The sequence below is a fragment of the Salminus brasiliensis genome, chromosome 7, assembly GCF_030463535.1.
Source record: "Salminus brasiliensis chromosome 7, fSalBra1.hap2, whole genome shotgun sequence".
Taxonomy (NCBI): Eukaryota; Metazoa; Chordata; class Actinopteri; order Characiformes; family Bryconidae; genus Salminus; species Salminus brasiliensis.
The window spans coordinates 3,170,856-3,187,897 of NC_132884.1; the positions used below are offsets into that span (position 1 = coordinate 3,170,856).

At 41.1% G+C, this 17,042-nt stretch overlaps 1 protein-coding gene and 2 long non-coding RNA genes across 6 annotated transcripts; all 3 read left to right on the forward strand.

The window, feature by feature from the left end:
- The first annotated feature begins 278 nt into the window (after positions 1 to 278).
- On the forward strand, positions 279 to 6,477 carry ntan1 (N-terminal asparagine amidase). 4 transcript variants are annotated; one of them, XM_072683450.1, is made up of 10 exons: positions 279 to 496; positions 581 to 683; positions 775 to 840; positions 2,174 to 2,282; positions 3,186 to 3,259; positions 3,357 to 3,410; positions 3,511 to 3,564; positions 4,066 to 4,163; positions 4,309 to 4,422; positions 5,876 to 6,477. In XM_072683450.1, exons 1-10 carry the CDS (start codon positions 416 to 418, stop codon positions 6,044 to 6,046), a joined length of 924 nt encoding a protein of 307 aa, XP_072539551.1. In that variant the 5' UTR covers positions 279 to 415; the 3' UTR covers positions 6,047 to 6,477. The 4 variants fall into 4 exon arrangements, with proteins under 4 accessions (XP_072539551.1, XP_072539552.1, XP_072539549.1 ...); XM_072683451.1 differs by lacking the exon at positions 775 to 840; XM_072683449.1 differs by lacking the exon at positions 279 to 496 and having other exon boundaries at positions 652 to 683; positions 775 to 2,282.
- A 1,385-nt stretch (positions 6,478 to 7,862) lies between these two features.
- Positions 7,863 to 10,377, forward strand: LOC140559325 (uncharacterized). Its single transcript, XR_011979881.1, has 3 exons — positions 7,863 to 7,914; positions 8,709 to 8,913; positions 9,380 to 10,377. It is a non-coding gene; the product is annotated as an uncharacterized lncRNA (long non-coding RNA).
- Positions 10,378 to 12,473: 2,096 nt separating this feature from the next.
- LOC140559326 (uncharacterized) lies at positions 12,474 to 16,850 on the forward strand. The gene is made up of 3 exons (XR_011979882.1): positions 12,474 to 12,525; positions 14,779 to 15,004; positions 15,188 to 16,850. It is a non-coding gene; the product is annotated as an uncharacterized lncRNA (long non-coding RNA).
- Positions 16,851 to 17,042: the final 192 nt, after the last annotated feature.

Below are 17,042 nucleotides of genomic sequence, written 5' to 3' on the forward strand. Positions count from 1 at the left end.
ACAATTTACCCAAATAATCAGTTTTAATTCATATACAAATCATAATAACGATAATTTAGCGAATTCAATTAATTTAAATAAATGTTTAAAATGAAGAGCATTAACGTACGTAACTGTTTATGTTCATTTTTATCTTTATATTTGTGTTATTGTTGTTCTCCCTCTGCACCAATATCATATCTTTTATATATTGTGATCGGTATTTTTTAGAAAAACTAAAATAAAAATAAAATCTAAAAATAAACATTGGCATCACATCCTCGTGACGTTGCAGTGGGGAACACAGGAAGTGGGTCCGCTCACAGGCAGAGCCTCACTGTAAGGAACCACAACATCATCATAATAAAGTCATTCCGTTTATTTTAACGTGCCACTTTCTTTAGACCTTAATGTTTAGTTTTTGTCCTGATCGAAAATGCCCCTCCTGGTCCAAAATAAGCGAATCGATCGCGTAAGTTCAACGGCTGAATTCTTCTCCAGATATTCTCATTTAAAGGTGAGTAAGGCTACTCTCGCTTCCTGCAGTTCAGCTTGTGCACACTGGCAGATAGTGTCCAAATCGGGGTTTTGTTTCCTAAAGGAAAATGCCAAAGAGTTCCGATCCAAACCCCTCGTGACAGTCGACCCAAAGTGCCTCCTGTATGTCCAGCAGAGGGAATTTGCAGCCACGACACCAGCAGACAGTGAGTCCCTGTGTCTCCATCACTGGACCTTCATGTGGTTGAGTTCAGCCATGCTCCTGTTCACACCCAGATGTGCACACCTTTCCCACAGATTCTGTCTTAGTCATTGGCTCTGGGGATGCAACTACATGTCACCTGGTGGTGCTGAGGCATACAGGTAGGAACCCGATCTACATCTACATAGAAGGCATCTAGCAGAAAATACCCTTAGCTAGATCCCTCTAAGCTTAGATACTACTACATACAGAAGTCAGTATGGAGACCACCATACTCTACACACTCTACACACAACAGATAACACCACTACCTGCCAGTGAGCTGCCACACCACGTGGGAGACTCGAGGGGTTCGATTCCTGGTCTGGGTGACGTCAGGTCTGGTCTGTGTCCTCCGCATTTAACCCATCTGGTAGTGAACACACACTCACACACACACACATGTGTTAGGGGCAGTGAGTACACACACACACACAGAGCGGTGGGCAGCCAACTCCAGCGCCCGGGGAGCAGAGAGGGTAAAGGGCCTTGCTCAAGGGCCCAACAGCGGCAGCTTGCTGAGCCCGGGAAGCTGCCACTGTCACTCGTCACTCATCAACAATTTTTACACTTCGTTGAAAAGCACAATTAATCAGTAATAATTTATATAAAAATCATAATAACGATAATTTAGCAAATTCAATTAATTTAAATAAATGTTTAAAATGAAGAGCAGTAACGTACGTAACTGTTTATGTTCATTTTTATCTTTATATTTTATTGTGTGTGTGTATAGTGTGCTACACCAGTAAGAGTCCTTGGGCAAGACTCCTAACACTACATTGGCCCGCCCCTGTAATACGAGGAACCTTGTAAGTCGCTCTGGATAAGAGCGTCAGCTAAATGCCATTAATGTAATTAATGTAATGTAACACACTACACTCTGCACACTAAGTACTCTTGGAAGAGGGGGGGCCGGTCTTCAGTCTGCGTATGACTACAGTGAGCGACTCTAACGTTTGGACACCCAGGGAAAGTCTGTCTCACCACTTCAGGGATTGGTCAGAAAAGAGCCTGGCCGCTCGTCTTCCAAGGATCTTGAAGGATGGCGGGTCGATCCGAGCCGTACTTGAAGCTCGAAGGGCTCTTGGGTCTGAAGGGCGGGGAACATATACTACGTTTCCTTGCGAAATGATCTTCCATGAGTGTCCATGTTTGATGTTTGTGAGCATCCAGATCTCCTAAGACTGATATATGTAAATGAGTATGGTTCTTATTGGCTGACCTGTAATGCGCCTCCTTCAAGAAGCAATCTGAGACATCCTCATAACATCAACATGAACAGGTGTGTACGTGTGATTACACTGGTCCTCGGTTGCTTATTGGGCAACTGTGGGCTGAAGGGTCTCGGTATGAATGCCTGCTTGGTGGTGGTGTCGTCTATGGTATGGAACGCTCACATGATCTCCTACAACATCAGGTTTACTTTCCTGTTTCCTCCATGTCTCCTTGAAGGCAGTGGAGCAACTTGTCTGGCTCACTGCGATGGTTCGAGCACTCTGACTGAAGTTCCTCTCCTTGTGAACGCCACCGCGTCCTTAAGCAACCCTGCAAAGGAGGGCAGGTAGGCTTTTCTGGATGTTCTGGGTGATATCATGTCTCTTATTTACTTGATATTATGTTCCATCTGCCTGTCTATCTAGCTGTGCATCTATCTACACTATAGGTCCAAATGTTTGTGGACACCCCTTCTAATGAATGCATTCAGCAAATAAACACACACACCCACACATACAGCTTATCTAGTCCCTGTAGAAATGTACTGCCAGTAGAATAGGACTCTCTGGAGCAGATAAATGGACATGAGCCTATTAGCACCATGCTGTCTAATGCCAGGCGTGGGCTAGAGTGGGATAAAGCCCCCCAGCATTGAGCTGTGGAGCAGTGGAGGAACTGTGTTCTCTGGAATGATGGGTGGATGGTGCCCTTTCCAATACTTTTGGGATGAGTTGGGGACGATGTGGTGGGGTGGTAAACATCATCCAACATCCTGACCTTACTAACACTCTTGTTGCTGAATGCAATCAAATCCTCACAGCAGTGCTGCTCCAAAATCTAGTAGAAACCTTTTTCCCTGAACAGTAGAGACGGTTACTCCAACAAAAGCAGGATAAACTCTTGATTTTGGAAGAAACAATGAATGAGCAGGTGTCCCAATACTTTTGTCTATTTATCTGTCTATCTGATGCCATTTCTTAAAATGTAAAAAATATATATGTACATAATAATATGGCTCTGATTGGCTGACCTGTATTGTTCCTCGTTCAGAAAGGTGGTCCGGGCGGCAACACTCTGTATAACTTCAGCATGAGTGGGCGGGGCTGTGGGCTGAACAGATGTGTCAGTCAATTTAAAATGGGCTTGTTTTTATCTTATTGTCCAACTTACGACTGTATGTATGCTTAGAAACTGCAGCATCTGGTTTTGGCCCCTTAAATAACATGTCTCACATGTTATTATGTCTCAGGTTAGAGCTTCATCTCGTCGGAGGGTTTGATGATGACTCCAAGACGTCCCACAAACTCAGCCTTACTATCCTGGGTAGGTACAGTTATAGCCGCTACACTACTATTGTGCTACTATTCTGTGGGACGCTGTTTAGCCTGAGTGTGTGAGTGCTGTGTGCTTTGTTTTGCAGCGGCCTTTCAGAAGCAGAAGGAAGAAATTCACTTAGAGACATGCTGTATAACCGGTGGGTTCATGGTACCTCTGCATTTGTGAGCATGTGCAGCTTTTCCCCCCTTTCCTGTTAATTCTCTTGATCCACTGCTGTGCTGTTCTGTGTGTTGCAGATATGAATGATGTTGTGACAGACGGGATTCACAGACCAGTTGTGTATGGAATAGGTACTGTACAACATCCAACATCTACAAACCTACGAACTCATCCAGATGAATATTATTATGAGAAAATATTCAGACACTCATTGAAAACCATAGTCTGGAAAAGCCTGACATTAGAATCAGCCTGGAGGTCCTGTGATGACATGTGAGGATTGTTGGAGTCTTCTTTACACGTCTTGTAGTTCTGCTCTGCTGTTGGGCTGAACTTGCTAGGACGTCCTGATCTGCCCATATCGCCACTTGTTCTCCACTTGTAAATGATTTAGCAGACAGTGGAACAGTGGCAGGTTTCTAATGGTTCAGAGATCTTTATTAACCCCTTCCCAGACTCCTCTGCATCTCCACCCTTCTTTCTGAAGGCCTCAGAGAGCTCTGTGGATCTGGCCATGATGGTGATCTTCTTCACCTCTCACTTCAACTTCAATCAAGAGCAGACCAGACTAAACATCTGAGGTTTAAATAAGACTCCAGACTCCCCCAGAATAAACTGCCTCTGTTCTGTAGGCGTGAACGTTAAAACAGGCGAGGTGTTCCCCGCCTCATTTCCAGAGAGAGGCCCTGCAGAGGACCTGCGGTCTGCTCGCACCTTCACTGGTGGACAGGTATGTCAGAATATGACGTCACCTTTAGGTTTTTATAGCTGTGTAATTCACTGCACTTAATTCCTAAAAAACAGGATTATAATCAATCATTACATACATTTATCAAATCAGGGGTAGACAATTCTTGACGTTTATTTTGTACCAGATGGCTGAGGTGTATGACTCCAGTAAAGAACAGATGAAGATTGGCCCATGCCGGTGGGCCCCCAGCAGGGACATCGCCTTCTGGCTGTCTGAAGATGATAACACCATCTTACAGGTAACTGAATTACACTCATAGAGTCATGGAGGTGCACAGGCCAGCCCAACTGCTGTCTTGAGGGGCTGCTTGCCATGGTTACATGGTTTTGATTAAGCGTGATTACCATAAAAAGGTTCATATAGATACATGTCTATCTGTCTATCTACATTATATGTCCAAAAGTTTGTGGACATCCCTTCTTATAAATGCATTCAGCTACTTTAAGTCAAGTCAAGTGGGTTTTATTGTCATTTCAGCTACATACAGAGTACACAGTGAAACGAAACAACGTTCCTTCAGGACCATGGTGCAACATAGACAGTGCATACAAAACACAAGTGCAACACAATACAAGTGCGGACAGACAACACAACACAGTACAGACAGAGAATAATAAATAATTGGCGGTAGTGTGCAAATTATGCAGTGTGTAATAAATATTCAGTGAGTCCAGTGAGGTAGTAATGTTATTAGTGCAAATGCTTTGTGCAAAAATGCTTCCCATATTATCTGGGGTAAATGGTTGGAGAGAGAGAGAGAGTGAGCATGTAACAGAAAAGACATCAGTTCAGAAGTTGAGTTGAGTTGAGAAGTCTGATGGCTTGGGGGAAGAAACTATTGCAGAGTCTGGTCGTGTTGGAGTCTGTTTAAGTTGCACCCATTGCTGATACAGATCTGCAGATGCACATACACATACACACACAGCTTGTCTAGTGTGTCACACAGCTTGTCTAGCTTGTCTAGAGAAGTACTGACAGTAGAATTGGAATGTCTGGAGCAGGTAAGCATGGCTCCATGCCTAATGACAGGAGTGGGCTAGAGGGGTATAAAGCTGTGGATCAGTGGAGAGGTGTGTTATCTGGAATGAAGGTCGGTGCTCTTTCCAATACCTTTGGGATGAGTTGGCAAGTTGGGGGATGTTGAGGTAGGGTGGCGATCATGCAATCAAATCCTCACAGCAGTGTTCCTCTAAAATCTAGTAGAAAGCCTTCTTCCCAGCAGCAGAGATCGTTACTCCAACAAAAGCAGTATACAGTCTTTTTAATACCCTTGATAGTGTGTGAGTGTTAATTAGGGGTCTAATATTTTTTTTAAATCCATAACTATTGACATACTATTCACATTATGGTCAAATGCAAAGGTTTTGGCACCCTTGGACAATTGGCATGTATTATTGATTTCTGAAGTGAAAGTAATGCACATTTTATTGATCTGTATTGCTCAATTACAGTTTATGTGCTGGAATTAAAATGATCTAATATGTATAATGTTTCCAATTTCTTTAAATTCAGCAAATCAATTGGAATCATGTCTAAAATGTGCAGAAAAATGCCATATTTAACATCTGTACACTTATTATAACCTTTGACACCCTTGGTCTCTAGCTTGCTGGACTGTACTGACTATACTTTATCTGAGTGTAACCTTTGTTCCATGCATCTTCCTCCCCCCCACCAACCTGTCCCACCAGTACCTGTCCACATCTCCTTATGCTGAGCCGCCGCACTTTGTCCAGCACATCAAGTCCACCATCCAGTTCCTGCTGGACCACCCCAGCGCAGACAGCCTGTTCCCTGGAGGCCAGCCCCAGCTGTTCCAGCGAACGGAGCAGGGAGAGTGGGAGAGAGTGTCCCAGCAGTAGTCCACCTGCAACCCTGCAACCTGCGCACTGCCCTTAACTCTGAACTACACTGTGACCCAACCCAACGCCTTCGGGGGAACAATCTGCTGGCAGTAGAGGTTTTTTTATGCTGATCTGTGACCAGTTTTCTGCAGTCTTAGGATGCTCAGGTCAAGCGGAGGGGGTTGGTGGAGGAAGCTGGAAGAGAAACTTCTACGTGGAGGAAAATGTGGCAAAGCTTTTCATTTATGCACTGACTTTTGTGTTGAGACTGTACAGAGCAGTACAGCTGTAATCAGACCCTCTTTTCTGGATTCTCGAAGCTGGACTTGGATTTATTTGTATTGTGTGTGCTGAATATCATGTGTGCAGTTTGTGTATGTTATGATGTATTCTCCAACACCATTTCTGTTTGGCCCATTGCAGTGAATCATAAACATGGCATGATTGGAGTCGGACTGGAGTGTGTTGATTTCTTGCTGAGTGATGAAAGTTAAGGGATGATCAGACACTCTTTGAGTGAAAAATCTAAAAGGAGAAACATGCAAAAGTTTGGAAACCCCCTAAAAAATAGATTTTAGCTTCCAGATAACTGTTACCAATGTCCTTAATTGTTACCTCAGACCTTAATTAGCTTGTTAGGAGCAAAGCAAAATACTCTGAAATCTTGTCCCATCAGTTGTAGGGTTGCAAGAAGGGCAAATCAGAACTGCAATAGGCCTTTAGGAAAATTAGAAAATTGAGCAGACTCTGGAGTGGTGGTGCAGCAGCACCTGTGCACATGCAAGCTTAATGGAAGAGTCATCAGACAAAACCGCATCAGAAGTTTTTAAAGGAACTGCGAAACAATGCTGATACATTTTGTAAACACGTTCTGTGGACTGTTGAAGTTAAAGTACAACTCCTTGGCAGCAATGTTTGGAGTAAAAAGGGTGCAGAATTTTACAAAAAGAACCCCTCTCCAACTGTTAAGAATGAGGGTGGAGCCGTCATGCTTGCGGTGCAGCCAGTGACACAGGGAATGTTTTACTGGTAAAAGAAATTAATGAAATATTCAATGAAATGTCATCAAATTCTAGAAGCAAGAATCACACTGTGCTTAGAAAAAAACTGAAGATGTAAAGAGGAGAAGCTTCTACAGAGAGATAATGATCCTAAACACCTCGAAATCTGCAGTGGACTCCCTCAACTCTCACAAATTTTAAACATCTTGCCTAATAAATGTTTGATGCGGACCTATATGCCTTTGGAAACACAGTTACAGATATTTTGCCCAGGGGTGAATAAACCTTTGTATGCTACTGCACCTTTCAGTGCTGCAATGATTCATGCAGGTCACTGCATTCAGATGCAGTAGAGCTGGTGCTGTTTTCCATACGTCTCCTCTTACATTTTTGCAGTTCTAAAGATAAGACATATGATTAGGATCAGGAGGTGTGCAAGGTGTGTGATTGTAAACAGGAGGAGACTCATTTGCTCATTTGCACTCATTTGCATGTACTATGGTGCTTAAATGTTTGTGAACGCTTCAGAATTTCCCTTTATTTCTGCATGCAATTAAAAAAAACGAAGGTTAGCGAAGTCTTGGGTCAGATTTATGCAGGAATATAAAAAAGGGGTTCACAAATTTGCAAGCACACCTGTAGTTTTCACATTTGCATACCCCTAAAGCACAGTCACAAAGGAAACAGTCACACACTGTAAACGGTCACACACCTTGTCAGAACACACCTTGTCAAGAAAGGTGGGCGTATCAGGCGAATCAGAAAAGGTGGGCGTATCATTTCTCGATGTTCCAGGTAGAAACGTCCATCGTCCTCCATTTTAGGCACAGAGGAGCAGCACGAGGCAAAGAGCTGTGGAGGGATTCCACAAGTCTTTATTGTGAGGTAATCTTTTACTGCATGCAAAACTGTTGTTGGGGATAGTAAGCATATGAGCCAATGAATGATCTGTACATTAATTACGTACATCTAGAAGAAGTGTTCTGTTTTTCATGTGAATGTCCAAGTTAACACACTATTAGCGAGGTTCAGTGGCTGTACAGTTTAGTATGTAGTTGTACAACCAAGTTTTAGGGTTGGGCAATCCTTAACGTTCTATTAGTTGAGTTAACTTTCAAACCTACCTCCTTTTGCATTGATTGGTTTGGATTGGTCAGTGCGCTGTACTAATACTGAGTATTTAGGGTTGCTGTGGGTATTTTACCCTTTCCATCCACTCATTTGCATGCACTACGGTGCTTAAATGTTTTAGAATTTCCCTTTATTTCTGCATGCAATTAAAAAAAGCGAAGTCTTAAGTCACATTTATGCAGAAATATAAAAAAGGGGTTCACAAATTTGCAAGCACACCTGTAGTTTTCACATTTGCATACCCCTTTAAAGCACAGTCACAAAGGAACCTTTCTTAAGAACAAAGAAATCTGTGAAATAAGGTGAGGATGGTTCTGTCTCAAACTAATAAGCTTGCTTATCATGTGTATCTACATTTCGGTTGCATTTATGTTGCTTTCATTCATTTGTGCTGTCAGCCTTCAGCTGCTGTCCACAGGCCCTCAAATCCCCTACTCACCTGTCGCTCACCAAGGCTGGATGTCTTGCAAACCGTAGCATCCCTTTGTGCATAGTGCTCACAGTTAAAGAGCAAGCTGAGGTGACTGTTTCTGTCTGTCCCTGAAAAGAGGCTGAAGAACATGCCGCAACACAGTCTGAAGAAGGTTCTGTCACCGTGTCCTTTAGAGGAAAACCCAGCGAGATATGATGGGCACACCAAGACAGAAGAGCAGGAGGCTCAGAAAAGTGAGCATAAAGCACAACTGGTGAAGACTGAGCCGGAAAACAGGCCAAGGCCCAGACTCGGGAGCAATTCTTGGAAACGTCCTGGTTGTGAGTATAAGTTTTCACTGTAGACACAGGCGGGTTCTTACCCCTCAGTAGTACCTGATGTCTAGATATCTAGACAATGTAGCTATGAACACTGTCATGGGTTCAGACAGAAGTGGTGTCTCACAAGGCATGTATCCTGGTGATGCCACAGCCATCTATTTCTGGTAGTCCCAGAGGGAATAAAGAGGGAATAATTGGTCTCGGTAGGATGGTACTGCCTCTCCACCATTACTCAGTGCTGTGCTAACCAGCATGGGTGATTTATGCCAATTGGCAGAAAATAGCAAAACTGGGGAGAAACAATTGGATTAAAAAACTAAAAAAAAAAGAAATTAATTCAAATTTCAAATATTATAGGTATAATATTCAAATTCCAAATTCGCATATTCATTGTTATATTGCTGTCTGTTTATATTGTACATATCATATGTATTGATATTTTTGTTATTTTGTTTTTTTTTCATAGTCAGAAAGCAGACACAGGATTCTGATGAGCTGAAGAATACGGACTCTGGAGAATTAAATTCAGCAGGTTAAATGTTATTTTGTTAATTTCCAGTAGTATTACAGTTCCTATACAGTGTTTTAGTATGAATAGCAGTTACTGTATCGTGACTGAAAATAATTTAACAACATTAAAAAAAAAATGTTGTTATATCTAAAGTAGAACAGTCATGTTTAGCTATTAAGTGACTGGTTACCTTTTGTGTCATTACCTCATGGCAACAGTCTGGCTGCCATTCTGCACTTTCTGTTTTCAGTTGCATTAGCATGCAAAAATTTGGACACCCCAAACAAAATATCTGGTACAGATACCCGAGTTCTAGTTACAGAGGAAACACTTCTTTAATAGTAATAATATTAATAACAATAATAATAATACCAAGATTACTTTTTTATTTCCAACTTTTACAATTGGAATAAAATAAGAAACAATAATTATACAAAAGACAAAGTTGGGACGCCCTGCATGGTCAGTAGTTAGCAACAGCCCTTTTGATGAGTTTTGCACATACTGCCTTGTAAAAGGCTTCTAGTTCTGTGAGATTCTTGGGCTGTCTTGCATGTACTTTTGAAGTTTAGCCTCAGATACTGTGAAATTGTACATGAGGAAAAATAATATTTTTAATAATGTTTAGTCTTTAACTCTGTTCATGTTCTACTGATTTATTTACAGTAATAGATATTTTGACCTCGGGTGCCCAAACTCTTTCATGCTACTGAACATACCTCACTTTCTGCTTTTTTTTAAATGAAGACTGATATAGTGTTTATTTGATAAATTATTAGTAATAAAAAGTAATTAATACATTTTATTAATTAATTTATAAATTAATAATTTATAGATAGTTCTGACCAGAAGAGGTCAGGTGGGCCCCCTTTGTGAGTCTTGGTTCCTCCCAAGGTTTCTTCCTCCAGAGGGAGGGGGTCTTAAGTTTTCATGTCTTCTTATGTTGTTGATCTCTTGTCTTTTTACTGATTCTGTAAAGCTGTTCTGTAATAAGACCAAATAAATATACAAATATTTTTTGGCACTTATTTTATTGTAAATTCTGTTTCTGAATGCTCAGAATGGGTTGGTTCTGTTCTTTGTCCAAGAGCACCACCGACTTGCAGTGTTCCAGCTGTATAATTGCACTATAAAGCAGCATACTAGATAAGAGTGATGTTGTTTTGAAAAATGCATTATGTCTATTTATCTATATATATATATAGCAGATATAGCAGATATATATATATATATATATTAATCTATTATTTATGTAACCTATATAAGTGCATCTTTTCCCTCATGAAGTGTATTGTGTGTTATTTACATTAATTGTATTTTTATTGTGTGATATTATTTAATTCAGCCTCAAGCATCTAAATAATACACCCATGATTACAATTATGTCAGAAGTTTGAAACACTGTGTCTACATCTCTAGAGGCTGTCATGCAAAAAAAAAAAAAAAAAACATTTCTCCAACATCTCTAAACGGCAACTTATAGAAGATGGAAAAATGTATAATAACTTTCAGTGGAAGTCAGTGTATTAATATGTTATTGCAGGTCATTTAGAGCATTTCTATTGGTCCATTCATTATGAAATTCTGATACAATGTACAGAAAAACTGTGATAGAAGGTTTATGTCTGACATAACTAAATAATCTTGCATATCACTGCTGTCCAATGAAAAACATGTATCTCAATTTCTGTCCATTTTTAGTTTTCTCTCCTATGTAGCCGCTTCTGTACACTGTGTAAATAATTCTGGATGAATGGACCAATAGAAATGCTCTAAATGACGTCCATTCAAAGCCAAGAGCATTTTCCCCTTCTCCTGTAAAGTCACCGTTTTGGAGATAAATGTTTTTCATTGGACAGAGGTGATATGCATTAACAAATGGTACAAGTTATGGCACCAGCAGTAACTATGCATTAAGGTAATGTTCATAGCATCGCAAAATAGATATAGATAATTAAACTATAATAAACTACTATTTATTCATTTGTTGCTAACTAAATGTTTAATCATTTAAACCAGCCTTTATTAATGTAAATATGACAGTTTCATAGGTATTCAGAAGTATTGATAAGACCATGATCACAATGATCAATCTGCTTTTTATAAAAGGTCATAGACACAAGACAAAGGCCAGATTTCACCAGTACAGCATGACCTCGAGTGTGATTTATGTTATTGTGAGTTATGTCTCTGACACCATTGCCATTACAGCCCATTTAGACATGCAAGGCTCTACCTTTAGTCGCCAACCGGTGGCTTCAACTCCCATATTTGCTAACCTGCCCGTGTTGGGCCCTCGAGCAAGGCCCTAACCCCTCTGTGCTCCAGGGGTGCTGTAGCATCTGCACTCTGACCTCTGCTTTCTAAGCTGGAAAATATGAAGAGAAGAATTTCATTGAACTGTAAAAGCATAGTATATAAGCAGGTACACTATGTGGGCAAAAGTATTGGGACACCTGCTCAATCATTGTATCCCCCAAAATTAAGGCTATTTAAAAAGAGCTAATCCTGCTTTTGTTGGGAGTAACTGTCTCTACTGTCCAGGAAGGAAGAAGGCTATCTACTAGATTTTGGAGAGCTGTGCTGTGAGGATTTGATTGCATTAGCAAGGTCAAGATGTTGGATGATCACCACCCCACCTCAAGCACCATCCATCATTCCAGAGAACACAGTTCTTCCACTGCTCTATAGCTCAATGCCTCTTGGGGCTTTATACCCCTCATCCCACATAGCCCACGTCTGGCATTAGGCAGCATGGTGCCAACAGCCTCATGTTTATCTGCTCCAGAGAGTCCTATTCTATTGCCAGTACCTCTCTACAGGGACTAGATGCAACCCTCTGTTGCAGGGTTTCTCCAAGTCTTGTCTCTTTCCTCGACATGCAGCTTCATGCCACACATGAATCTGGTTTAGGGTGGTGTAGGAAATAAGACTACACCTGCCATGACCTCCTTTTACATTTGACTTGTAGGCAGTTGTGACTCTTTAGGACCTGGAGGTGGTGAAACAAGAGGTGGGAGTCTCTCCTGAAATCCTGAGAAGAAAGTGGAAACACCCCTTTGACTCCATTTTAGGCAGAGCAAGCCAGGAGATCTGACCTTGTGAGTAGTCTTCTTTTTTTTGTTTTAAGAACATGCATGCAAAAGACATTACTGCTGCTTGTTTGCTTGGTTGTTTCTGTTGTTGGATTTTGTCATTTGAAGCTGGGTCGGAAAGTTGGCATGCCCATCACCCCAGCAGTTTCCATGCCAAGAAGCATTGCAGGGCATGCTAAAGCAGGCAGAGCTGTAGTCTAAGGAACATTCAAGGAACATTCTTGTCTATACGTCACGATAACTCTCTCTAATTGAGCGCTGATTTGCTTGTAGGGTCAAATTGAAAAATTTCAGGTTGGAAATTTTAGATCATTTTTCTGATTTGGTTCATTTGGCCAAATAACAGCAAACTTTCTGCAGTCTTTTCTTCGATGGGTTCATGTGAGAAGGGAAGCTTGCCAACCTTTGAGTTCACTGCTCACAGCCAAAGCCTAGTGTACCAAGGGGGACCCAAAGACATTCGTACAAAATGTACAGTGGGTTTCAGTTTCCTTTGTGGTGGTGTAGCAACATGTTGTAGAAGCAGTAATCCTCAGACCAGTGAACCTTAAATATTACCTGCTCTTATGTTTCTTTAAGGTCAATTATGGGTTTATTATGGGCTCATTTGTATCAGATGTGGTACCACACCACAAATTTCACACTGCCTGAACCAGGTTTCATCTTCAACAGGTGAAGTGAAAGGCATTAATGATCTTCATCTGCTGTAGCTCCTGTCCAGGGTGGGTATATTAGGTAGCAAGTGAACAGGCCGCTTATGAAGGTGATGTGTTGAATGAATCTGAGCCACTTTGACAAGAGCTAAACTGCGATTGGCTAGATGACTTGGTCAGAACATCTCCCAAAAAAAACCCCAAAAGGGTCTTGTTGAGTGTTCCTGGTATGCAGTGGTCAGAACCTACCAAAAGTGGTCCAAGAAAGGACAACCGATGATGCTCATGGAGGCCTTAACTCACAACTTACAGGACTTAAAGGATCTGCTGCTAACGTCTTGTGGCATCACTGGGGGCACCTGCAATCTCCCAATGATAGGGTCAATGCATAGACAGCCACTCGGAAGTCCTGACTGTTACTGGTTTTAAATGACCCCTATATGTGACCTCTTAACCTCTGTTTGGTCATCATGAAACAGGCCTGGATAATCAGATTGAACAAGCTTTTACTGAAAATGCCTAGCTTGATATATATATAGGCAGTACACTATATGGACAAAAGTATTGGGACATCTGCTCATTCTTGGTTTCTTCTTAAACCAAGTGTAAATAATAAAAAGAGCTTATCTTGCTTCTGTTGGAGTAACTATTGCCTCTACTGTCAATGCAAAGCTTTCTGCAGGATTTTGGAGTATTGCTGTGAGGATTTGATAGCATTAGTGAGGTCATGGCCACCACTCCACCTTATCCTCAACTCCCACTCAAGTCCTATTCTGTTTGTAGGTAGTTATAGTCCATCATTAGGAACAGATGTGAATAGTTTATTGGACTAAAGACTAAAGACTCTTTCTAAAACATAGATGAGAAGCTTGTCCTGAGCGCTGGAGACTAATTATATACAATCAGGTTCTGCCAGTCATCGCCACTTGGTCTCAATGCATGTATTCCTGAGTAACCACTGGGTTTCTGGGTTGGTATTCCACACAGAAGCCTTCCAAACCCATATTTTTACATATGCCTTGGCTACATTAGCATTACACATCGATCAGCCAAAACATTAATACCACCTGCCTAATATTGCGTAGTGCCCCTTGTGTTACCAAAACAGCTCAGACCCATCAAGACATGTACTCTACAAGACCTCTACAAGTGTCCTGTGGTATCTGTCTCTAAGACATTAGTAGCAGGTTCTTTAAGGCCTGTAAGTTGTAAGGTGGGGCCTACAGGAGCATCAGTGAGCCTTGGGCCTCCATGCCTTCCATGGTTGTCTTTCCTTGAGAATCCCTGTCATCTAGAACATCACAGTTTGGTTCTTGACAATGTGTCTAATTTTTCCGGCTTCCAGCACCTTCATCACCTTCAAGAACTGACTGTTCACTTGCTGCCTAATATAGCAGGAGCCACTGGAACCAGATCATCAATAGTACCCACTTCACCTGTCGGTGGTTTTAATGTTTTGATGGGTGTGTATGTGTGTCTGGGAGGCCTAGCGATGACGTTTCTTTCGAGCAGAACATTCACAGTACGAAAATCCAAGGTGAAGGTATGAAGCTACACAGTGCTTCTTCTATAACATCCACATGTCATCTCATGTGTCGTTCTTAAGGACGCCTGTGAAGCTCTGCAGACCATGCGTCCAGATCTGAATGAGGGCATTCCACAGTGCCCTCTACAGGAAAGCCCAGAGAGACCTGGAAAAGTGACTGTGGGAATGGAGGAGCAGCAGAAACACATACTACAGAAAAGTGACCTCAAAATTCACCCGGAGGAGACAGAGGAGGAGGATGACATAAGACACAGACTGGAAAGTATGGATGGGAATCGTCCTAAGAGTAAGTACGATTTGACTGGTTCTTGTACCAGTGCAGGAGGTATTACCCATATTTGTAAATATCATTGCCATCATGAACCAAGTCATCATCAACTTTGATTAACTATAAATCTGCAGTGGTTAAATGTTGATGTAGTCTAATTCTGCTTCATACTTATGCTGTTTTTATTTGATGTTTTTACAGTGCATGAAGCAGTGAGGGATTCTAGTGGTTTGAAGAAGGTTTGAGTAAAACAAACAACAAACAAACACTTTTCAAAGGAAGATATTTTTTATTATATTTTTAAGATATTTTTTCTCATGTCTAGTAAAAGTGACATAGCATTTTTTTTATCATTAATTGAACAAACTTTATTAATCACAAGCCATGCTGCTTTGCCATCAGCAACCGGAGTCTAAGAGAGCACAATTACCCATGCCCTACGCATGGGTGGAATGACTGGAAGTACCAAATTAGGATTTATTGATATTTGTATTTTCAAGCGTAAAGTAGCCACACAATTTAGACAATTTCATGCCTGTCTGCTATTTAATATAGCAGTTTATTTTAAAATGAATTTTTGGATATTTATTATGACCAACATACTTCGGCTACTAGTTGCTTCTGCTAATTCTGCTTATACAGCTAATTCTGCATCAAATTGTTATTTTCAATATTTTGAAACACTCTGAGCAGCCATCCAGAGTGGTGGGCAGACACCTCACCGAGGGAACAGCTGTGATTGGGGTAGGGGTATGGTGGGGTGAGGGGGGTGTAGGTGTCTTGCTCTATGATTTGATTTATGTAAAAGATTCACGTTTTTTCTAACACGTGGATAAGCTGTAATTGGGTGTCCTGGGGCAGCATGGGAAAAGTTCTCGTTTTAGTCGACTCTCAGTTAAAGCTGCTCCTGTTGCATCAAGGGCATTTTAAACTGCAAGTGTAGGTTGGTGTAGTGTAATGGGTACGAACACCACCTTCCCGTGTGGCCAATTAGGATTCAGTTTTCTGGCTCTGCAAACACACCACACTACTCTAGTCCTTGGAAAAGACTACTTACGCTACACCAGCCTGCCTGTGTAATGTTTCACCCAAGCTACTGGGGTAGTTCCGTTATTTATAGGTTTAAATTTACTGTACATTTTATTTGAAATTGAATAGGTATAGGATTTACAGTTTATAGTACTAACATGTACTAGTTTATGAAAGCAGAAGCGGGTATTTAGCCGATATGTGAATTTGGAATATGTTCATTTCTGTCTGTTAGACTGCAGCTGGCTGTGCTCTGACAAGATGGAGACGACAATAGCACATCATTCAGTGCTTAAAAGAAATATGGCACACAATCTTCATTCATGATATACACTACATCGCCAAACCATCATGTCCATGTGTACCTACTGAACATCTCACAGGGGGGCACAGTCATGTCAGCTGAAATAGAAAAGGTCCTTGGTTACACGGTTGCCACAGAATTGGAAGCACTTGACTGTCTCGAAAGTCGGAAGTGTGCGCTATAACATTAGGATTTCCTTTCATTGGAACTGAGGAACCTGAAAAACAAACCAAGACCATACCAAACTTTACAGCTGGCACGGTACAGTTCTCCTTCATTTGTCGACCCACGGATAGCGTACAGTTGAACGGGGCAGCTCTAGCTGTTGCTCAGTGTTTCATTTCAGGCACAATAAATGTGGCTAAACCTAAAGCTAATTAAAAGGGATGCCTGCACGTTTACTTGGCCATGTAGTGTTTATTGTTTGTTTTTATTTGCCTGTGTCATGTGAATGCTAAATGTACACTGCTAAATTCATTACATGTGCATAATGTGGAACATTGTGACCGATATGTAATAAAAATTTATTAAAATAAAAGAAAATAATAAGTGTTTTGTATTGTCATAATTTGTTTTAACATTGGGATATAACCTCATATCTCTAATATGACTATATATATATATATATATATATATATATATATATATATATATATATATATATATATATGATATTTGTTTATCTGTTCCAGACAACCTATGCTATTGACATAACGTCTCCAC